The 24,860-nt window shown below is 37.9% G+C and overlaps 1 protein-coding gene across 6 annotated transcripts in view; it reads right to left on the bottom strand.

Annotated features, from left to right (window-relative positions):
- NOL4 (nucleolar protein 4) overlaps positions 1–23,547 on the bottom strand; it is a 413,344-nt gene extending 389,797 nt beyond the window's left edge. For 4 of the 6 annotated variants that reach the window (XR_007122029.1, XM_047698453.1, XM_047698439.1 and 1 more), the window contains exon 1: positions 22,981–23,547. Coding sequence is in view for 3 of the 6 variants with exons in the window: in XM_047698453.1 (XP_047554409.1) it covers positions 22,981–23,244 (264 nt within the window). In the remaining 3 variants the exon portion in view is untranslated. Of the gene's footprint in view, positions 1–21,791; positions 21,841–21,998; positions 22,078–22,980 lie in introns of those variants that run through there. The other 2 variants (XM_047698441.1, XM_047698445.1) reach the window with 2 other exon arrangements.
- Between the last annotated feature and the right edge of the window lie 1,313 nt (positions 23,548–24,860).

The following is a 24,860-nucleotide window of genomic DNA, read 5'->3' as shown; positions in this document are numbered from 1 at the left end:
CTATTTGTCTATCTTTAAATTCACTGACTCCTTCATGTGTCCTCCTCATTCTACTCTTGAGTCCACCCAGTGAATTTTTTAAAATTATTTTTTATTTTTTATAAACATATATTTTTATCCCCAGGGGTACAGGTCTGTGAATCGCCAGGTTTACACACTTCACAGCACTCACCATAGAACATACCCTCCCCAATGTCCATAACCCCACCCCCCTTCTCCCAACACCCTTCCACCCAGCAACCCTCAGTTTTTTGTGAGCTTAAGAGTCACTTATGGTTTGTCTCCCTCCCAATCCCATCTTGTTTCATTTACTCTTCTCCTACCCCCTTAACCCCCCATGTTGCATCTCCACTTCATCATATCAGGGAGATCATATGATAGTTGTCTTTCTCCGATTGACTTATTTCGCTAAGCATGATACCCTCTAGTTCCATCCACGTCGTCGCAAATGGCAAGATTTCATTTCTTTTGATGGCTGCATAGTATTCCACTGTGTATATATACCACATCTTCTTTATCCATTCGTCTGTAGATGGACATCTAGGTTCTTTCCATAGTTTGGCTATTGTAGACATTGCTGCTATAAACATTTGGGTGCACGTGCCCCTTCGGAGCACCACGTTTGTATCCTTAGGATAAATACCCAGTAGTGCAGTCATAGGGTAGCTCTATTTTCAGTTTTTTGAGGATCCTCCACACTGTTTTCCAGAGTGGTTGCACCAGCTTGCATTCCCACCAACAGTGTCAGAGGGTTCCCCTCTCTCCACATCCTCGCCAGCATCTGTCATTTCCTGACTTGTTAATTTTAGCCATTCTGACTCCACCCAGTGAATTTTTATCACTTATTGTAGTTTTTTTCAGTTCAAAGATTGGCATTTTGTTTTATTTTTCTGTAGCTTTTCTTCCTCTGCTGAGAATGTCTATTTTTCTATTCAAGAGTGTTTGCATTTCCTGCACAGAGCAAAGTTGTAATAGCTGCTTTAAAGTTCTTTGCATTTAATTCCAACATCTAGCTCAACTCAGAGTTGGCATCTGTTTATTTTTTCCTATTAAAATTTGTCCAGGAGGCAAGAATACACAACAGGGGAAAGACAGGCTCTTCAGTAAACGGTGTTGGGAAAACTGACAGCTACATGCAAAAGAATGAACCAACCACTTTCTTATACCATACATAAATATAAACTCAAAATGGATGAAAGACCTAAATGTGAGATCTTAAAAATTCTTGAGGAGAGCACAGGCAGTAATTTCTATGACGTCAATTGTAACATTTTTCCAGACAGGTCTCCTAAGGAAAGACAACCAAAAGCAAAAATGAACTGGGCACCTGGGTGGCTCAGTCAATCATCTGCCTTGGACTCAGGTTATGACCCTAGTGTCCTGGGATCTAGCCTTGTGTCAGGGTCCCCACTCAGTGGGGAGTCTACTTCTCCTTCTCCCTCTGACCCTGTACCCTGCTTGTGCTCTCACTCACTTGCTCTCTCTCACTCAAATGAATTTTTGAAAAAAAGCAAAAATGAACTCTTGGGACTACATCAAAACAAAAACCTTTGCACAGTGAAGGAAACATCAATAAAACAAGAAAGTAACCTACTGAGTAAGAGGAGATAATGGGAAATGATTAAACCTATAGGGGTTCATATCCAATCTCTCTCTCTCTCTCTCTCTCTCTCTCTCTATATATATATATATATATATAATTTATAAAATGTAACACCAAAAAATCCAATTAAAATCGCAAAGGAACTAAAGAGACATTTTTCCAAAGAAGACATCCAGATGGCCAACAGACACATGTAAAGATGCTTAACATCTCTGATGTTCCCACCAGGGAAATGTAAATCAAAGCCACAATAAGATATCACCTTACACCTGTTAGAACAGCTGAAGTTAAAAAGACAAAAAATAACATGTGTTGGCAAGAATGTGGAGAAAAAGGAACTCTTGTGCACTATTGCTGAGAATGTAAATTGGTGCCGCCACTATGGAAAACAATATGGAGGTTCCTCAAAAAATTAAAAATAGAATTACCATATGATCCAATAATCCCACCACTGGGTATTTACCCAAAGTAAACGCAAATTTGAAAAGATAAACGTACCCCTATGTTTACTGTAGCATTATTTATAATAGTGAAGATCGGGTGGGGTGCATGGGTGGCTCAGTTGTTCAGCGTCTGCCTTCGGCTCAGGTCATGATCCCAGGGTCCTAGGATCCAGCCCCACATCGGGTTCCATGTTCAGCAGGAAGCCTGCCTCTCCCTGTCCCACTCCCCCTGCTTGTGTTCCCTCTCTCACTGCGTGTCTCTCTGTCAAATAAAATCTTCAAAAAATAATAATAAGGAAGCAACCTAAGCATTCATTGATAGATAAAGGGATAAGGAAGGAAGATATCACACACATACACAGGAATATTACGCAGACATTTAAAAAAATAGGATCTTGTCATTTGCAGCAACATGAATGGACCTAGAGGGTATCATGCCAAGTGAAGTAAGTCAGACTAGAAAGACAAATACCATATGATCTCACTCATGTGCAGAATCTGAACACCAATACAAATGAATAAACAAAAAACAGAATGAGACCTATAAATACAGAAAATAACCTCATGGTTGCTAGAGGGAAGAGGATGAGGGGATGGGCAAAATAGATGAAGGGGAGTGGGAGATACATGCTTCCAGTATGAAATAAGTCATGGGATACAGCATAGAAAATATAGTCATAATACTGTAATAGCATTGTATGGTAACAGATGGTATCTATACTTGTGGTAAGCATGCCTAATGTATAGAAAAGTTGAATCACTATGCTGTACACCTGAAACTAACATAACACTGTGTGCCAACTACACACAAAAAAGGTTAAAAATAAAATTTATCCAATTTGCAGTCTTTTTATATGCCAAATAAGTTCAAGTTATATCCTGAACATTTTGAGGATTATGTTGTGATACTAGATCCCATTAACATCTTCTGGAAAGTGCTCTATATTTATGACATGCATAAATCCCATTAGATTTGGACCACAAATTCTGTCTTGCCTTTGTAACAGTGATGCCAAAATTAGTTCATTTTTCAAATTTTGCTGTGCTTCTTTGGGTCTTCTCTGGATATGGGCAGCTTGGGGATTCATCTGGGCCTTGGACAGTGGTTTATATCATATCTCAGTTCTCAAAGACTTGGTCATGGTTCTTTGCATAGGTTCTTCACATTCATAGCTTGGCAATGAATTCAGCTCACACAAAGATGTAGAGTATCTCCACTCTGGTATTTTGCTCACATTCTCGTATTTCCCAAAATCCCCCCCCCTCCAACTTTTTTTTTTTTTTCTGATTCCTCTAGCCTTTTGCACTTCACACAATTCCATGAGACTCGGGCCATTTTCACGAAAATGTATCAGGAAAACCGGGAAAGAGAAAGTAGTAATGGGATCTCACACACCCTCTTTGGACCACAGGGGCCATTTTACCTTGTTCCTCTGGCCAAAGAGACAAGTTTTCCACTCAGAGTTTTAGTTCCCTCTCTTACTGCACAGCCTCAATGGTCGGGCTTCCAATGACAATGAGAAGGGGGAAAAAAAGGATTCGCCTATATTCTCCAGTTGTCAGGGGCCCTTTTTTTCCTGATCCTCTGGACAGAAGTTACCCTCAGAATTTGTATTTGTATTTGTCTGCTCTCATCATGCAGTTCCATGACTGAGACTAACCTTCACTTAAATCCAGGAGCCAAAACAGCAGGAAAAAGCTAATAACCAGCACACCCACCCCTTATACTACTGTGCTTGTTGTTGACTTCCATCTGCTTTACTATTTGTTTCTCAGAATTCTCAAGTAGTTGTGCTTCATATTGTCTCCAGAGTTTTTAGTGTAATCTGTGGCAGGGACAGTCCATGATAATGTTTGTATTATTTTGGCCAGCACTGGAAACCCATATGGTAGCTTTTTAGAAACAAAAAAATCATAAGTCCTGCCCTGACCTAGATCCCTGATTTGTTTTAACAAACTCCCCAGGTAACTAGTGAGGCCATTAAAATAAGAGATGTCTGAGCTAGATCACAGAAATAAGATTCAAAAAGCTCTCAGAATCTAAGAAAATTCATGTAAAGTCCTTCAGTGAGGTCCAAAAAATAAATTCTAATACACAAACACCTACACACACATAAATATATTTTTAAAATAAAAAAGTAATTATCATAATCCAGTGGGAAGGGAAGCTTTAAACACAAAAATAAAATAAGATGACATATCATATGGAAATGGTAAAGAAAATCATGGTAGAGATGTTAGAGCATGTATTTGTGGAGCCATAAAAATAATCAGCAAGACTAGTAACATTGGGAAAATGTTAATGATAGTAATTTTAAATGAAAAACCATGACTCAAGTTATATTAGACTGATGTTATAACTCTAAAAAATTTTAGAAAATTAATAAATTTTAGAAAATAATTCCTAAAATGAATTTTAGAAAAATAATCAGTTCAGAAGAGAACCACCAGAAAGTCAAGCAAACTGGGAACAAAGAGGAATGACTGCTTAAAAGGAATAGCTCTAAGCAAGTCAGATTATGGTGGATAACATTTTGTTGATTTTCTAGCATCTGTTATCCCCTCCCATCCTCAAGCTCTCTATTATTTTTTTTGGAGATCTCATTGGTGTATATAAACTGACTAGACATAGAGACTCTGAATTCAAGCCAAACTCACAAGAGATTTTAGCATAAGACCTAAAACTACATAACTTATACTGAGAAACATAACTTCAATATTCCTGACATTGGCAACAGCTGACCAGTGTGTTCTCTCTCTTTAGTCAAGCCAATGGAAACCCAAATTATTAGAAAATGGCTTGTTAAACTTGGACTGAATGAGGATATAATACCAAGTGATTAAGTTATGGCAGTAGGCTCATCTGGATGGAAACATTTTTGTACATGATAAGGATATGTCTTCAGGAAACAGAGTTCTTCTATCTTTACAGGATATTATTAGCACCACCAAGATGTGTATCTTTAAATCATATTTCTATGGTTAAACAAACATAGCTTATAACTTTCTTTCTATAATACATAGAGCTCTTTAGCCATTGTGAAGTTCAGTATACAAAAAATGTTAAATTTGAAAGACATAGAAGATGATATATACACACCTAAATATCATTTTTTTCATTTAATACATGCTCATTCATACGTATTTGCTAAGCTTTAGTGATAGAACAATGATCTTTTCTTTAAGAATGGGACTACTAATTGACATTCCAAGTGTATAAGCCCTCAAAAATTAATATGATTTCAGTTAAAGTAGAATGAGAAGTTAGTCATTACTTATAATTTAGGCCATATGGAAACCTAAATTTTCTTATTTTTTTATTTTTCCACTTGTTTTTAGCAGTTCACATATATTTTGAGACTTTATACAGCACCAAACTTAGGTTATTGTACTCTACCAGTTTATAAAATATTCAAATAGCATAATTAAAACAAATGAAACCAGCAAAAAAAGAATGTGAGAAAAACATAACCAATAATATGCATACAACTCAATTTTATGGGCACAAAGTACAAGTAACTACAAGATAAGCTACATAAACAAGTTTGTTCATATCATGGAAGTCAGTATGTGTTAGAGGGAAGAGAGAGTTTTTAGGTTAATTCACTGTTAGTGAGGCTCTATTAAGAGAGGTTTTACTGTGTGCTATGGTGAGTGCTGTGAAGTGTGTAAACCCGGCGATTCACAGTCCTGTACCCCTGGGGATAAAAATATATTATATGTTTATAAAAAATAAAAAATTAATTAAAAAGGCGGGGAAAAGAGAGGTTTTACTATGTTTTCAAAGCAAAATTCCATCCACTCTTATAGTATAGTAGACATTCTGTCACTTTAAAGTGACTTTGAATTTCACATATTAATTAACTGTGTTGATTTTAAAGTTTAAATTCTAGAGAGTGATCTTATTTCTCTTATTTGAAAATTCTAGGGGACATATTACTATTATACTGTATATATCAACAACAGAGTAATGCAAATTAGCTAACGGGTACTTATTCATAATACCTTCTTTATTAAGTAGAGATCCATTTATAATGGCATGGACCTATGAATTGTTTATATGAGGATAGAGATGGTTTAAGAAAAAGTTTTTACTCATTATAGTAGATAATCATACCCCCTCTACTATCTTATTAATTATGAATTTATAGATAAATCCTCCTTTAATAGGTAGTTCAAGGTAAATGTCATCCTACTTCTGTTCAAATTAATGCTAATTTTAAATTAACATATTCCAAATTAGTGAGACCAAACAAATCATCAAATGAATTATTTTATAATGGTAGCTTTTATGGAGAAAGAGTAATTAAAACAAATATAGCAAACTCCTTCTTGACCTCAGGTAAACACCAAAGAGCATGTAAACAGAGACTACTAAGAGAACAATGACCCACATCTAAAATTCAAACAAACCTACGATATTAGATTTGAAAATCTCATCTAATTAGGTCAATTGGTTAGATCAGGATACTAATATGGCCAAGCTAAACATTGGATCCTCATATATGCCACCTAGCTTTGCCCCAGGTCTCTAGATTAAACCCCTAGGGCTTTCTAGCCATCTGGCAAGTGAAGTTAGTTCCAAATACAAGCATCCTTCCCTGAACTGCCCCCTATCTTGGCAGCCCACAAAGAAGAAAACTTCAAATATATTTGCCAATCTTCTTTCAATGACTGCTCCCTTTCTACATAATGATGACACATAAATATTCAAGTAACATTCCCTGAAAACACATTATAACCTTTAAAAAGGAAGAAAGCCACTTATAACAAAAAGACCAGCTCTCTGCCTATAAGACAGGTTATTCCTTTTTATTACCAAAATTAAGTTTCCAAGTTACTGAACTTATCTTCTGAATCTCTTTCTCAACCTCCCAGTTTTCTAACAGCTCCAAACAGTGGGAAAATCTGTAACTGTAAGAAAAAGTACCACAAATGAGTACTTGATTAAAATTAGGAAAAGTGGAACATAAGAGCCCATTGAATAAATTTGCCAGATAGATAGTAAGAAAATCAAAACAAAGATTTTTCCCATCTCAACATAGAGAGGGGAAAATGATTCCCAGCACCTGCTAAGATTTTAACAGAAAAAGATCTACTTATGTTATTTTCTATATCCTAGCCCCTAAAGTTTAGGCAGGTCTTCTTTAAAATGAGTATTATATTAAAATAATTATTCAAAAATAAAATTATAGAATGATTATTTCTAATAAATGATGTTGTATTTTGTTGTATCTTCTGTATATTGTTTTCAAAAACACTTCTACATACCTTAATACAATTATGTAAATTATAATACTCTCTTGATATGTATATTCTTCTGCCTTCATCTTCCCACAAAAAGCCTAAAACAGTAAGCTACCTTGTATTCTATTTAGGAAATAGAAGAAAGATAATGAAATAAAAATCACTTAAAAATAATGACATTAAGAGAAAAATCGAAGCTACATATATATATATATTCAGATGATCCATTAGAAATTTTGTATTTTACTAAATTACTAAGTTATGGACCATTCCATCAAAAACTTTTAAAAAGTCAGCACATTAGGCATTAGTGGAAAAAAATATTTACATTATGTCTCCCTGTATCTTAAACCATAGTCAAATATGCTTTTTAAAAAATTGACAGGACGCCTGGGTGGTCAGTGGGTTAAGCCTCTGCCTTCAGCTCAGGTCATGGTCTCAGGGTCCTGGGACTGAGCCCCACATCGGGCTCTCTGCTTGGCAGGGAGCCTGCTTCCCACCCCAACTCCCCCCCCCCCGCCCCCCCCCCCCGCCTGCCTCTCTGCCTACTTGTGATCTCTCTCTGTGTCAAATAAATAAATTTTTAAAAAATAAAAAAATTAAAAATTGACTTATTTTGATTGTGCATATGCTTTTGAGAAAACTTGTACCAAAGAGCTATGTATGAGTTTTCTTTGGCCGTGTAACTGCGCATTGGGTGGCTTACAACCTTCAAACTTAGTATCTCACACTTCCTGTGGGTCAGAAGCTCAACACATTTTAACCGGCTCCTCCGCTCAAGTCCTCATAAAGCTGAAACAAGGGTCAGCCAGCTACATTCTCATTTGGAAGTTCAATAGGGAAAGATCCACTTCCAAGCTTTCTTTGGTTGTTGGCAGAATTCATTCCCTTATGGTTATAGGATTTATATCCCTGTTGTTTTCCTAGCTATTGGCAAAGCATGCTCTCAGCTTCTACAAAGTTTTTGCTGTCAGTTCTTAACCACAGGGCATCCTCCATCTAAGGCTTTGAAATTCTTCATGTCTTCTACTATGAGCCAGTGAAAAAACTCCCTGCTTTTAACAGGCTAATGTGATTAAAGAGGGCCAAAAGAGCTCTCTTTCTTAAAGTCAACAGTACCATATAACATAACAAAATCATGGGAGTGATAACTCATCATATTCACAGGTTCTATCCCACTCAAAAACGGGGGGAGGGGGTAAACAAGTATGAAGGACATTTGGAAGTCATCTTAGAATCCTGCCTATCACAGTGCACAAAAATTGAGGGATTACAGGGAAGACTCTCACTGTAGAGAGAGATGTGTGGGTATAAAACAAAGAAGTACGAGCAAGATGTAAAATACTGCTTTAAAACATAAACTTCATGTTTCAATAAATATTTGAAACTCTAACATGACTTTGAAAAGACATGTACCTGAATAATTATTATTATTTTTTTTAAGATTTTTAAGTAACCTCTTCATCCAACATCGGGCTTGAACACACGCTCCATCCACTGAGCCAACCAGGTGCCCCCTGAATCAGTGTTCTATATAGAATTCTCCGCTTGGGTTTTTAGAAAGATTTCTCTGGGAAGTCTTTGTCATTGTGGATATAGCAACAACTAAAAGATCAACAATTGTTTCTCCTCAACTCCAAAAACAACAAATAAAAAACATGTTTACTATAAGGTGACTTAATTCATATTCCTTTTAAGAGACTTTACATTTATTAAGTTTCATAAATTCTATTTTTAACATTTTACTGGACTTAAAGTTTGAGATTTGTACAGTATGATTCATTTATACATAATTCAATTAAAACATCAAGCTGCTGAATTTTACTGATTGACTGCCTGAAAATTTGAATCTAATTCTTGGGTAATATCTGTAATTATAAAATTTCAAACAACATATTGAGTCAAAGGAACTATTTAGCTTCTATTTTACTCATTTGATTTATATCCTGCAACATAAACCACTATGAGACATCAAGTCTCCACCTGTAAGCCCTAAATTATGACATCCCAGCTCAAACACTTTTGGTAGCTGTCCTTTCCTATGGAATGAAGTCCGAACATTTTAACATGGCAATGGAGGCTTCCCATACTTTCGGCCCAGCCTACTTTTCCAACTTCACCTTTCACCATACCCTATACTTTAGCTTTCCTTGACTGTGTACCACTCCCTGAATATGCCTTTAATGAAACAACCTCTACCGTCATACCAACATCAAACCTATGTAATTGTTTTGTGGATGTCAAGGATTTGTAAAGCTAAGATATTATTTTAATGTTGTGTTGGTTGAGTACAGAGTACACCCTCCTTAATAAAAAAAGGTGCTATTTTAGCTGAAGTGTAAACTAAACACAATGTGAGGCAAAATTGTACTATGGATTAGAGTAATTATCTCCAATTGGTATATGCATATCCCAGAGAATATAGGAGATGACCTACTGAGGTGAAGAAGAAAATATTAGAATTTATATGTATTTTAATCTCAGTTCTATATGTTTATATTTTTGAGTATTTTTAAATGTCTTAATTATTAATACAGTAGTGTATCTATTAATTTACTATATATATTACATATATAATTTCATGTTCACTTTTGTTAACAATCAGAGTATGTTATTTTAAAAGTCTGGAGATCAAATCGAGGATTTTAGAATCCAACTGAAATGATTTCCTTCTGAACGCTAACACTTTGAAGCTCTGTGACTTCAGAAAGTCACCTTAACTTAAACCACAGTTTTCCCAAGTGTGTAATAAAAAGCATTAATAACCATAAGGCTGTTGCAAACATTAAAGGGTGTACTTTCTTTAAATGATTAGCCCAATCCTTAACCTCTAGGAAGAACTTGATAAATGTAAGGCATTAGTATTGTTACTAATCATGTTATATTCAATACTTGCAACTGCCTTAGAAAGAAGTATGTTCATTGAAGAGGTCCAGATGAGGAGCAAAGTCTCTAGTTTCTTAGTCTTAAAGAGTGCTTAATCTTGTGTACAGTTGGTGGCACTATAAAATGGTGCAACTGCTATGGAAAATAGCATGGCAGGTCCTCAAAAAAACTAAAAATAGAAGGAATCCAGCAATCCTACTTGTGGGGAGATATAGACATAGATATAGGTATAGATGGATATCTCCAAAGAATTGAAGGAGGATCTTGAGGAATATTTGCACACCCATGTTCATAGCAGCACTATTGACAATAGCCAGGAGGCTGAAGGAACCCAAAGATCCATCAACAGATGAGTAGAAAAACAAAATATGGTACATACATATAATGGCAGATTATTTAGCCTTAAAAAGGAAATTCTGCCATATATTATTACACCGTGGATGAATCTTGAAGACATCATGTTAATGAAATAGTCAATCACAAGAAGTCAAATACTATAGGACTCCAGTTATATGAGGTATCTAACGTAGTCATATACATAGAAACAGAAAGTACAATGGTGGTTACTAGGGACTGGAAGAAAAGGAGACAGGGTGAAATTTGTTTTTTAATGGATACAGAGTTTCAGTTTTGCAATATAAAAAGCTTCTGGACATCTATTGTATAACAAGATGTCTATACTTAATACTATTAAACTGTACATTTAAAAATGATTAAGAGGGGGCACCTGGATGGCTCAGTGGGTTAAGCCTCTGTCTTTAGCTCAGTTCATGATCTCAGGGTCCTAGGATCAAGCCCCGCATTGGGCTCTCTGCTCAGCAGGGAGCCTGCTTCCCACCACCCCCACTGCCTGCCTCTCTGCCTACTTGTGATCTCTCTCTGTCAAATAAATAAATAAAATCTTTTAAAAAAATGGTTAAGAGATTGTGACGACTTGGATGGAACTAGAGGGTATTATGCTTAGCGGAGTAAGTCAATAGGAGAAAGACAATTGTCATATGATCTCCCTGATATGAGGAAGTTGAGAGGCAATGTGGGGGGCTTTGGGGGGTAGGAAAGGATGGGATCGGGAGGGAGACAAACCATAGAGACTCTTGATCTCATAAAACAAATGGAGGGCTGGGGGGTGGGGGGAATAGGGAGAGGGTGGTTGGATTATGAACACTGGGGAAGGTATGTGCTATGGTGAGTGCTGTGAAGTGTGTAAACCTGGTGATTCACAGACCTGTACCCCTGGGGCTAATAATACATTATATGTTAATAAAAAAATTTTAAAAATAAATTTTAAATGGTTAAAATGGTTAACCTTGTATTATGTGCTTTTTACAAGAATTTAATTAATTATATTTTGTGGAAAAAAGTTCCCAATATAGCTATGGTATTATATTATATTATATAATAGTTACAAGTATTTTAGGTATATGTTATATATTATATAATACAGTATTATGTTATATATTATATAATACAGTATTATGTATTATATTATAGTTATTGTATGCTGACAAAGAAGAAGGGCCCATCATGTGGTGTCAGGCTGGGAAGTTTTTCATTTATTGCATTAATACTGAGCACACCAAGGATGCATCATGCATTATTCAAGCAGAGGAAATCAAATTCCCTCCTTCAAAGCTTTCGAGAAAACTACAAAACTGTCACAAAATGGTCATATTGCTTAGTATGCTATGGTAAGAATATGATGGATTCAAGACATACTAAGTTCATAGAATCAACAGTATTCCCTAGAGTACTGACTATAAAAGGGGAAGAAAAGGGGAAAATAAAAAATGTCATAAAGATTTTTGCCTTGGATAGTTGGGCAAATTGTGTTGCCATCCATAGAGAAAGGAAATTTTTAAAAAATAAGATAAACAAAACTAATAAACCTACAGTAAGAGTCATCAAGAAAATAAGAGAGGCCAAATAAAATCAGAAATGAAAAGGGAAAAGTTACAACAAATACCACAGAGATGCAAAGAATTATAAATGACTACTATGAATAAGTATACAACAAAAAGTTGGAAAACTCAGAAGAAATTAATAAATTCCTAGAAACATACACTCCTTCAAGATGAATCAGAAGAAATAGAAAATCTCAACAGACTCTTTACTGGTAATGAAATTGAATCAGTAATCACAAAACTCCCAATGAACAGAAATCCAGGACCAAACAGCTTCACACTATATGAACAAAATGAAAGATAAGGGGCGCCTGGGTGGCTCAGTGGGTTAAGCCGCTGCCTTCGGCTCAGGTCATGATCTCAGAGTCCTGGGATCGAGCCCCGCATCGGGCTCTCTGCTCAGCAGGGAGCCTGCTTCCTCCTCTCTCTCTGCCTGCCTCTCTGCCTGCTTGTGATCTCTCTGTCAAATAAATAAATAAAATCTTAAAAAAAAAAAAATGAAAGATAAAAATCATTCGATTATCTCAAAGATGCAGAAAAAGCGTTTGTCAAAATTCAACATCCATTTATGATAAAAATTCTCAACAAAGTAGTAAGGTGGGAATATATCTCAACATAATAAAGCCCATATTTGACAAATGCAATTAATAACATACTCAATGGTGAAAAACTAAAAGCTTTTCCTCTCAGGTCAGGAGCAAGTAAAGAATGTCCACTCTCACCACTTTTATTCAACATAGTACTGGAAATCCTAGCCACAGCAATTAGGTGAGAAAAATAAAAGTTATCCAGATGAGGAAAAAAAAAAAAAAAAAAGAAGTAACACTGTCAACATTTGCAGATGACATGATACTATATACTGGAAACCCTAAAGCTTCTAACCCCCAAAATTATGACTAATAAATGAATTCAGAAATGTGCAGGATAAAAAAATCCAGATACAGAAATCTGTTGTGTTTCTATACACTAATAACAAACTATCGGATAGAGATTTGGATAAAAAATCCCATTTACAGGGGCGCCTGGGTGGCTCAGTGGGTTAAGCCGCTGCCTTCGGCTCAGGTCATGATCCCAGGTCCTGGGTTCAAGCCCCACATCGGGCTTTCTGCTCAGCAGGGAGCCTGCTTCCTCCTCTCTCTCTGCCTGCCTCTCTGCCTACTTGTGATTTCTCTCTGTCAAATAAATAAATAAAATCTTTAAAAAAAAAAATCCCATTTACAACTACACCAAAAAGAAGAAAATACCGACAAATAAATTTAACCAAGAAGGTGAAAGATCTGTATTCTGAAAACTACAAGATATTGGTAAAATGAATTGAAGATGACACAGACAAATGAAAGGATATTTCATGCTCATGGATTGAAACAATATTATTAAGATGTCCATACTGCCCAAAGCAATCTACAGATTCAAAACAATCCTTATCAAAATACCAATGGCCTTTTTCAAAGAACTCAAATAAATAACCCTAAAATTTGTACAGAACCAAGAAAAGACTGAAGAACTAAAGCGATCTTAAGAAAAAGAAAACAAGCTGGAGTTATCGCTCTCCTGGATTTCAAACTCTACTGCATAACTACAGTCATCCAAACAGATGACACTGGTACAAAAAACAAGATACACAGATCATTGGAACAGGAAAGCCCAGAAATAAGACCATGCTTATATGGTCAGTTAATCTACAACAAAGGAGACAAGAATATACAATGGGAAAAAGAGTCTCTTCAACAAATGGTGTTGGAAAAACTGGACAGCCACATGCAAAAGAATGGAAGTGGACCAGTTTCTTACACCATACACAGAAATAAACTCAAAATGGATTAAAGACTTAAATATAAGACCTGAAACGAGGAAACTCCTAGGAGAAAAACAAAGGCAGTAAGCTCTTTGACATTTATTTTTTACAATGGAAAAACAAACAAATGGGACTGTATCAAACTAAAAAGCCCTTCAACACTAAAGGAAACCAACAACAAAACAGAAAAGCAATCTACTGAATGAGAGAAAATATTTGCAAATGACATATCTGATAAGGAGTAGACATCTAAAATAGACAAAAAGTTCACAAAACTAAATTATTTTTTAAAAATCCAATTAAAAATCATCAGGGAGGGGTGTCTGGGTGGTTGGTTAAGCATCTGCCTTAGGCTAAGATCATGATCTCAGGGTCCTGGGATTGAGCCCCGCATTCGGGCTCCCTTGTTAGCAAGAATCTGTTTCTCTCTCTCTCTGTCCCTCTGCCCTTCCCCCCAACTTGTTCTCGGTCTCTCTCTCTCTCTGTCTCTCAAATAAATAAAATCCTTTAAAAAAAAAATCATCAGGGAAATATAAGTCAAACAACCTGTTGGAATGGCTAGTATCAACAAGGTAAGAAATAATAAGTACTGGCAAGGATGCAGAGAAATGGGAACCCTCATGTGCTGTTGGAAGAAATGTCAATTGGTGGAACCACTATGGAAAAGAGAATGGAGGTGTCTCAAAAAGTTAAAAATAGAAATACCATAGAATATAGCAATTCCACTTTATCAAAAACAAAACAAAACAAAACAAAACCCAAACGCTAATTTGAATAGATATATGCCCCACTATGTTCATTGCAGCATTAGCATTATTTACAATGGTCAAGGTATGGAAGCAACCTGACCACCCACTGATAGATAAATAGGTAAAGAAAACGTGATCTATATATTACACATATATATGACATATATTACACAAATATGTGTCATATATATGTGTAATATATATATGTGATTCATATTACACATATGTACGTAATATAACAAACTCATATATAGAAAAGAATAAATCTTGCCTTTTACATCTACATGGATGGACCTAGAAGATATTATGCTAAGTGAAATACATCAGACAGAAAAAGAAATACCATACGACTTTATTTATGTGCAGAACCCAAGAAACAAGTGAAGAAACAAAACAGAAATAGACTCAAATACAGGAAACAAACTGATGGTAGAGGAGAGAGAGATGGGAGATGGACAAAAAGGGCATGGGGATTAAGAGGTACAATTTTCCAATTATAAAATAAATACTACATGGGAATATAACATATAGCATAGAAGATACAGTCAATAATATTGCAACAACTTAGTATGTTGACAGATGGTAACTAGACATTGTGTAATCATTTTACAATGTACATAAATATCAAATCATTTTATTGTGTACCTGAAACTAATATATTGTCTGTCAATTATAATTCAATTTTTTAAAAAGATAATCGTTAAAGGATAGGAATTACAAATTCAATACTATTTTGTAAAGTAGCATTTGCTGTACACCAAATACTGGACATAAATGGCAGAATGACTCTTAATGAAATGTAGACAGGAACAGGAAAACAAAGTCATATATTCCCTATTATTGTAAAGAAGAGCCTCTAAATTTTTCAGAGTGCCCATTGGATGATTCATGGCCAAGCTATTATTTTAGTGCTTTCAATTTCTAAACAAAGGAGAGAAATACAGGTAATCTTTTTAAGTGGAGAAAATGTACAATTTGTCATTTTCTGCTGTTCTCCTCTAAATTCACAATGTAACATTAAATGTTACACTCAATAAAAAAAATAGGTAAATCAGTAAATGTCCCTTTTTCATAAAACCTTACTGTATTAGCTTATGTAAATTCTACTTATAAAATTGTATTGAATTTACTTTTTTTTCTGCTCCTCTTCCAATATATAATGTTAATAACTTTCTCCAAGTCTTTCAAATTATTACATAATTTCAAATCCTTTTAATTTCTGTTTGCCACCCTGAAGTTATAATGAATGATCTGTGAACTTTTATTCTGAGAACCAAATATTTCATTTGGCTCACTGTTTTAGTGCTTGGCTAGATTCAGTCTCATACTAGGATATATTTCAGTATAATTATTAAAAATGACAATACAAAGGGAAAAAAAAGGTGTCAGCTGGGAAGACCCTGGATGAAGAAATGGAGAGAAGAAATAGTCATTTGGGATAATGTTCAGTTTGAGGTGCTTTGAGATATCTTGGTAGAAATATCCAACAGAAATTGTAAAATACAGTTGTGAACCTCACAAGATATGTATCAAGTCTTCATAACATAGACACAACTGAAGCTATGGCCATAAATGTAATTACTCAGTGAGAAGAGGAATTCAAAACATAACTCAGTGAAATTATTTAATTTCAAGGATAAAGGAGCAAACAATCCATGAAATTTGGAAAAACAGGTTTGCCTTGGAATTTTACAGGGCAAATACATCATCAACAATGTTCTGGTAGAAAGAGAGAATTAAAGAAATTGCACCTAGTTAAGTTCTTTAGTTATAAAAGCTGAGGACAAATATTTTTAATTGTATGCAAACCTCAAAGAATGGAACACAGTTGGTTGGACGACTGCCTTCGGCTCAGGTCATGATCCCGGAGTCCCGGGATCGAGTCCCACATCGGGCTCCCAGCTCCTTGGGGAGTCTGCTTCTCTCTCTGACCTTCTCCTCGCTCATGCTCTCTCTCACTGTCTCTCTTTCAAATAAATAAATAAAATCTTTAAAAAAACAAAAAAAGAATGGAACACATAATGCTTTCTTTAGAAAAAAAAAAAAAAAAAAGACCAGGAATTGTAGCCAAGGGATGAATCAAATCAAAGAATTCAGGGAGAAACAAAAAACAAAAAACAAAACCAAAAAAACCCCAGAAGAATGGATAAGCATTTAAACATGCCAAAAGAAAAACCGTCGTGAGCACCAAATTATATACCATCATGAAACCTTGAAAATAAAAACAATTATAGCATATATAATGAACATAACACAATAAAATATATAATTATAATAAATATGACATAAGCATGGAGTAACAAAACAGTGAGAAGAAGTGAAATAGGCTTATTCCTCTTCTACCATTGGAGAAAGTCAATGATAAGAATGACATTGAAATCTGTAGTTGAAAAAAAAATGAATAAAATTCCAACTCTTTATGTTTTTCTTAATCTTTTCTATTAACTTCAGGAATAAATACCTCCAAGAAGAAGTATTTGTCTATTAGCAATTTTTTGAATTGCATGTTTTTTGTTTCTTTTGTTTCATTTTGATATTATGTTTTATGCTTCTTAAATTAGCATATAATTACCATCCTAGTTTTGGAAAATTATTTCTGCCTGTCCATATCAATCCTTATATCAATCAATCACTATACTTAATTTCCTTTTGGTATGTATGTTTAGACAGACAACTATAATGATGCTCATAATTAATGATGGTTAAATCTGGATGGTGGATTTAATATAACTTAAAATTTCTTTCCTTTTCTCTTAGATTTTTTTAAATAGTGAAAATGTATCACTTTTACAAAATAAAATCATTTTTATTTTCTAAAAAAATAAGTATCTGAATAACACACACTTTCAGAAAGATACATTTTAATTCTTTGTGGCAGCGTGATCTTGAGTTTATAACATATACCTAATTTATAATATATACCTAATTAATTACATCATGGTGTCCTTGCTTTCTTAATAATACTTAGAAGAGCTTCTATTGTTTTTTTAGCATTTACTACATGTCAGACAGATATTACATACACTATATGCTTATGAATTATTATTCTCATCCAAAACTAGTTAGGCAAGTATTACTCGTGGCATTTACGAAAAGGAAACCGTGTCTTTAAGAAATTTCCCCTTACTCAGAGTTATCATCAATGTTCAATCCAGGATTTAAATCTTGCTCTAGAATCTATACCCTGCCCACTATGCCATGTTTCCTGCCATCTACGCTATACACAAAGTTTATTTTATCCTGTTATACCAGGATTATCAAAATGAATGTAACCTAAAACATAGTAGATTCACTTTGATCTTTGCAGTTAGATATAAGAAGTCTTAGCAAATACAACAGCTATTAATGAAAGATCTTTATAGTCCTGACATGGGATTGAAACACTCAGAAGTTCTGCTGCTACATCCTCTGTCATTGCTTCTTTCCTCTGTCCTAGGCCCAAAGTCTAGAGTGTAAGACCTTGAGAAGCAGGAACTCAGCTGGTTCAGGAGGTTTATTGAGGTAATATAAATGAGTGCTGAATTTTGCCCTGCCTACCCCCAACTATGCTTATTAACAAGACAAGGAAGAACCAATGGAAAAGTCAAGAACTGGTATCTTGGGAAATATGTGTGGGCTAGTCTTCATATATTAACAGGGTCTGATTTCTTCCATAAATTCAGGGGAGTTATCTCTACAAGCCCCTTGCCCCTAAATACTCACGCCTTACCAGCCTCTTATAAGGGTATTCCTGCTATTCTTGATAGCCGTAATTGCCATTGTACTAGGGTTTTGCCATAAGGAGCAGTCTGCACAATTCTCTAGGAACCACTAAAGTCCACTTATAAAGCCACATTGCTGAGACTCATACTTGGGATCTATTTAACTCCCCCACCAAAGACCTATATTACAGAGCCCTCCAAAATACCTAAACAAAGAGAAAAAAATGCACTCATTATCTACAGCAATGCCCGTCTTCTAAGTATAGGAGGTAAGCAAAACTGTGCTTACATCTTAATTACTATTATCATGATTTGCCTGTGTCAGAGATATAAAGTATCCTAATGTGTAGCTAGGATGTTCCTCAGTTTTGTTTTTCTGTAATTTCTGCAGCAAATTTCAGATCAAGGCCCAATATACATGGAATGCGGCTCAAGCATAAGTTCGGCCTGGTAGAAATGTATACAGACTCTTCATGAGGCATTATTTTCTCCACTCTTGATATAGCATAGAGAATTTGTAACCAAAACCATAGTCAGAACACTAAAAAAACAGTAACTGTTTATAAACCAGTCCATGAATATTCATTCTAATCACTATATAGTAATCAATTAGTATACACAGCAAGAACAATATGAAATCTGAGGCTACAGATTGCAGAACTGAATAAATCATCATTTTTAAATGACATAACTAAAGATAATATATTTTCCTTTCTGGATGAAAATTCATTTTATATTCCCTGGTGGAATACATATAAATAATACACAAAAGGCAAAAATTGGACCTAAATGTCCGTTCCTACGTATACAGGTCAAGAAAAGCATTACTCACATAATTGGACATTCATTGCCTTGTTTGCTTAAGACTGAAAAACAAATACAAATGTGAGTTTGCCAAATTTCCTAATGTTTTTTACAGTGCAGTGGGCCTTTAAAAAATACACAATAATGCAATAATCTAATACGACTACAAAGGTTTAACGATTTTTCTGGTTATTTCCCAAGTTTACCTTGCATAATATCAAGTGGTATATCTAATGTGTTTGGGTGGTTTGAATTGTAAGTGTGACGGGTCAACTAATTGTGGCCAAAAGCAAAATGCCAATCAGGATGAAACGCTTCTAAAAACAAACTCAACCAAAAATGTAAAATAGGGTCACCATAGTGATGTGAATTTAAAATGACCACTGATGAAACATTTGTTATAATCCATGTCAGACATGCCCCGTATCTTTTTCAGAACTGCTTTAAGTCATTCATTACTTCACCCTTTTAGGTTTTGACATCTCTAATGAGAGAACACCTAAAAACAATGGTGGCAGTGTGAACAAAACTTAGATTCGATGCTCGCCAAGCTGCACGTGCGTGTGTATACACGTGCGTGCGTGTGCGTGCAGGCACACGCCGATCCCACTCTAGACCTAAAATGGCTGAGTTGCAGGATGTTGTTGCTTGGTGACCAAACAGTATCTCCTCAGCCACAGAGTAATTTAAACAGTGACAGATCTGTCCCCTCAGCTTTAGGCATGGCCAGGACAAATCGTAAAGGGCATGTTTATCTTTTCCAGTATTCTACATTTTCGTTTTAAGTCAGTGGTCACTTGCGGTGATTTTATCACCAATTTAGATTTCAGGGGAAAGCATTTGCAAAGCTACAGCTATCCTTTTAGGAAAATAAGAGGTAGAAACAAGCTTCTTTCAAACTGAAAGATAGTCCTGTTTCAGTTAAGTCTGTGTGCTGTGTCCACTCGGTTCTGCTAGGACCTCCCAGCTGCTATCAGTCTCCCTTTCTTTCATTAAACACCAGCAGTTAATTAGCCTCAGCCTGTCCTCTTCCCTTCTCTCTGTCCCTTTTCAAGGTAGTAATGATGTCTAATGACCAGCAGCAGCGGGCTACTACAACACCAGGCACAAATCTCTCTCCCTGAGAGCAGAGCCAGCCGCAAACCCTCAAACCTCAGAGAGCGAGAACAGATTCTCAGTCCACCTGAAAAGACCAAACACAGTCCTTTATTTCAGCCAACATATGCCTTGGAATTAAAAATGGGGTTTTTTGGGGTTTTTTTTTTTTTTGGTCTTTCTGCCGATTGCACTCCCACTATTACAAAGAAAAACTTACTTATAAGGAAGAAATAATTTGAGATGCGGAGAAACACATGATAAAAGGGGAACCTTTTATTTATTTTTTAACTTGTTTAAATGATGATTGGCTGTCCTTCAGGGAAGGCGGAGCTCATAATTCTATGTAAGGAGCAGCATAAAATTTTCATAAAGAGAAATAGAGGAGTTCATGAATTAAAAACCTCTTCAACATTTCCAAACAGGCTTGAATGAAGAGCAAATCTCTTAAATACTACATGGAAACCACTGTCTAAGAATATCACCCGATGAATTACATTTTCTCCCATAAATATATGGAACCTTTATTGAATTGAAAAGGGAAACATGTGTTACTTTATTATTAACACTGTAGTTGTTATTCTACATTAGATGTCTTAGCGATAATTCTTTAACAACTCTGCATAAATTTTTCAATGAAAATAGGAGTATCTGAACATGTGAAGTCTGGTTTGAATTACTAGGCATTCATATTTCTCTTGGTGTCTCTATGGCTGTTACACAATTTATGTTAAGAATTTTTAATTAATGTTTTAAAGGGACACATCTGTTTATACACATAGTGGAGGTAACCAAACCCATGTAAGCATAAACAGGACCAATACACAAGTGAAGCTATCTGACAGATAAACAGAGGAAACGTGATTTTCATATAAAAAGAATGAAAAACAAACTTCCCACCTAGCAATTGCTTTGAAAAACATATAAAATATTATCTAATACTACTTAGGCCAATAAACCTTAAATAATTATTTTATTTATTCAGTTAGCCCACTGGTGCCCAAAGGAAAATACATCCTTATGTTCTGAATTCTAAATCTACTTTGTCTAACAAGTCATTTTTAAAAATCAGGATAAGTTACTTCCCGTACAAATGAATCAAAGCCCTTCATTCCCCACAACAGACTTCTGACTCATCCAGATGTAAATAAACCTCAGTTCTAATCCAAACACATCTAGGCATCTAGTCCTCATTATTTAGTAAAAGCAAGACAGTAATCTCACCATTGTCTTTAGCAATGCCACATTAAAAGAGAAGGCTGTGTTTATAGGTCTACCTCCTAGAAAATTTCAACAATTGTACTTAAAAAAAAAAAATGCAGAACTTTTATGTGTGTTTCTATTTCATCTTTATTTCCTTTTCTCATTTTCCAAATAAATTCCAAATACACACACACACACACACACACACACATATATACACACATACATATACATATATATATACTTCCTTCAAGAGATATCCCTAATTAATCTGGGAAACCATTAACTATTTTCCAAACCTGAAAGAGTCCTCCAAATAGTCCTCTGAAAGACCTTTCATGCACATATTTCCAATTTAATATACCTCCGTTGGAGAGAGAATAATAGCTTGCAAGATATCTCCTTTTCTAGCATCCTCCAGGAATACTGCACGGGCAAACAGTTGTCAGTAAGGGGTTGGCGTGGGAGGAGGTTAGGAAAACGAGCAAATGCTCAAGAAACCCCAAAGCCAAGCAAAAATGCAAAGGATGCCAAACGCCCTCCCCCACCCCTACTCCAGGCGAGTACCCACCGTAGCATGACGAAGAAAGAGGTCTTATGGATCTGATCTGCAATCCTACTTGTAGCCCACAGTTCCCATCTTCTTAAAAAGGGAAATTGATGCTGCCGCCGCCTCCCAACCTCACAGACTTCTGCCCTGAGAGGCTGAGATACACTAGGTTCTCAGTGCCCAGTACCTTGCTGCTCCTCGGCTTGGAGCTTTGCGGCCATGAGACTTAGAGCTATCCCAGAACGAGGAACAAATATATACACCATTTGATTGCGTCCAAACCCATGTCTCTTTGTTGTTCATCATGTAGCTGCCGCTTTATTTGTGTAAGGGGGAAGTGAGGAAGGGGATAGGGGGCGGGGAGGAGGAATCTCCAGGACCTTATCTACAATCTAAACAGTCGTGGCAAGATCTCTGGGAGTGATCAAGGCGATGGGATAGCCCGGTGTCTCCCAGGCGGCGGTCTAACAATAAAACCTGATAGTGTCGGGGGGGGGGGGGGGGGGCGGGAACCCCACATCTCCGACTAGCGCCACAATCGGGCTTTGTGCCAATTAGGAGGAACTGTAGACGATCGATCAGAATCGTCTATTATCAGAGCGTGCGTCTGGGGTTCCAGGGTGGCCTTTATGCTTGGTGGCGAAAGCGGAACACGCGCCAGGCGCCCAGCGAAGGACATGGGACAATGGCCCAACCCGAGGACGCGGGAGGCCGCCCGACGCGGGGATGGAAGCTCCAGAAGCGGGTTCAGGAGCCCGGAGGCGAGGAGGGCGGCGAGCTCTGGAGGTGCGCTGCCGCTTTAAAATAAAGGACCACAAAGACTCCACCGCGGGGGAAACGCGCCTGGCTAGTGCGAGTGGGGACAACTTGGGGAGGGGGTTGAGAAAGGTGGGGGGGCACACGAGCCAACGGTGGCTCACGGCTCCCCCTTTCTCCCCCCTCTCTCTCCCCTCCCCGCCGGCTGCTCCCGCAGACAAATAACAGAGGAAGGCGAGTCACTCACCGTGGTCTTGACCGGCACGTAAAGCACTTGCTTGGCGCAGCCGCCGCCCCCGCGGACCTCGTCCGGCTGGCCCAGCTGGAAGCCCTTCGATTTGACCCAGAATTTAAATTTGGCGTTGTCCGTGGAGCTCGACTCGGAGCCGTTGAGGAGCTGGACGATCCGCTCGTATTTTTTACGGGTCACCGTCTTGGTCTTGCCCGAGTCCCCGTAAGTCCTGAGGCACCAGTCCTGGAACTGACGGTACATGTCGCGCTCGCTCTCCATGTTCCCCGCTCCCGGCCGTCGGCCGGATGCTCCCAGCGCACTTCGCACCTGTTCACCCCGGGCTCATGAAAAATGCAGCCCCGGCCACGATGTAGGGACGCGAGGTCCCGGCCGCCGCCGGAGCCTGCCTCGGGTGGGGCGGGGGGTGGATGGAGAGGGGAGGAGGGTCCGGCTGGGCACCAGCAATCAATGCCCTGTGCTACCAAGTCTCTGGTTCATTCGTAATTGCAACGCTTGTCTCGGACGCTTGTCTCGTCCTCTTAGTGATGGGTCTCTTTAATATTGTGTGATTAGAACCATCCCAACAGCATCTGGCCCAGAGGAGCTGGGTTTTAAATAATTAAAATCCCATTCCTTGGTTTATTAAAAATCCCAATATTGACTTGAGGGTGGTCCCTGGACGCCTCGCCCCGGGGCTGTGTCCTGGGCAGGGCAGGTGCAGCGCTGCGCCGCCTCCCCGCGCGCGCGCCCCAGAAGCTTCCCCGGCCGCTGGCCCCACGGTCCAGGAAGCGAGGGTTGAGCTTGTCTCGAAAGCAGCCGCCAGGCCGAGTGCCTGCGAGCCCCGAAGGGCACTCGGGTCCCCTGACTCTCCTTCCTCCAGGGTCCCGTTCCGCTTCGGCTTTCCCTGCGTGGGGCGTTCAGGGACTAGAAAGAGAGAAAGTTCTTACCTGTCATGTTGTTAAGCCTATCAAATCCTGCTACACGGGAAATTTTTAAGGTATTTTTAAAATGGTTTAAAATGTCATTTCTTCATATGCATTTAGGCTAAATTCCAGCCCTGCAGGTAGGTTCCAGGAATTAAGTCCCAGAATTAGCAAAACATTCATGGATATTTGGCCATAGTTCTATAGGAGAGACTGTGGTACCCCAAACAGATATCCGTTCCAGGGAGATGTGGGTAAACGAAGGCAGGCCGCTGGCAGCGGGTCTCCCGGATAATGATGGGGTCCCCAGACAGGACTCCTCTGGTTTCTGCTGAACTGGGTACAAGGCATAGAAGTAAGTTTATAATACAGATGCTTAAAACCCTTTGCATGAAATTAAAATAGAGATTATTTTCCCCTTGCTTGGTTACAGTTTGCAGTACACACAGGAGGTTTCGTATGTCTATTTTCCCCCTGCCACGTCATGGACACCCCTCCACTGCTCAGAGTAGCCAAATATGAGTTCCTCTGGACGATTTTCTCAAGCAAATGAAATCAGCAGCTCCTCCATTCAGGATTTCCACCCGTTTGTTACAGAGCTGGAAACAGGGGAGTTCCCATCCTCTTCGCGCTGCGATTGCCGCCGCTCCTCTTTATTCTACTCTCTGCGGAGGCCCGCGCCCGTCCCGGGAGGCGGCCGTGCCAGGAAGGCGGCCCGACCAGTGCCCCGCGCCTGGTCCGCGTCCTAGCCCACCTTCGCCCCTCGTCGTCGTCTCCAAGACGAAAGCCCCGAATGGGGACGCGGAGTGTTTGTACCCTCTGCGCCGCAGCTGGTCCCGGCACTTGCAAAATGGTCAGTGGCTCCTGCTTGGCCAGGCTGAGTGTGTGCGTGTGTGCGAGCAAGGGAGAGAGGGTGTTCGGTATGCTGGGGGTGCGCTGTGTGTGCGCGCGTCTCCGGGAAGGTCTCGCGGC

The sequence above is a fragment of the Lutra lutra genome, chromosome 12 (assembly GCF_902655055.1).
Source record: "Lutra lutra chromosome 12, mLutLut1.2, whole genome shotgun sequence".
Classification (NCBI taxonomy): Eukaryota; Metazoa; Chordata; class Mammalia; order Carnivora; family Mustelidae; genus Lutra; species Lutra lutra.
This window is presented reverse-complemented; position numbering and strand designations above follow the sequence as displayed.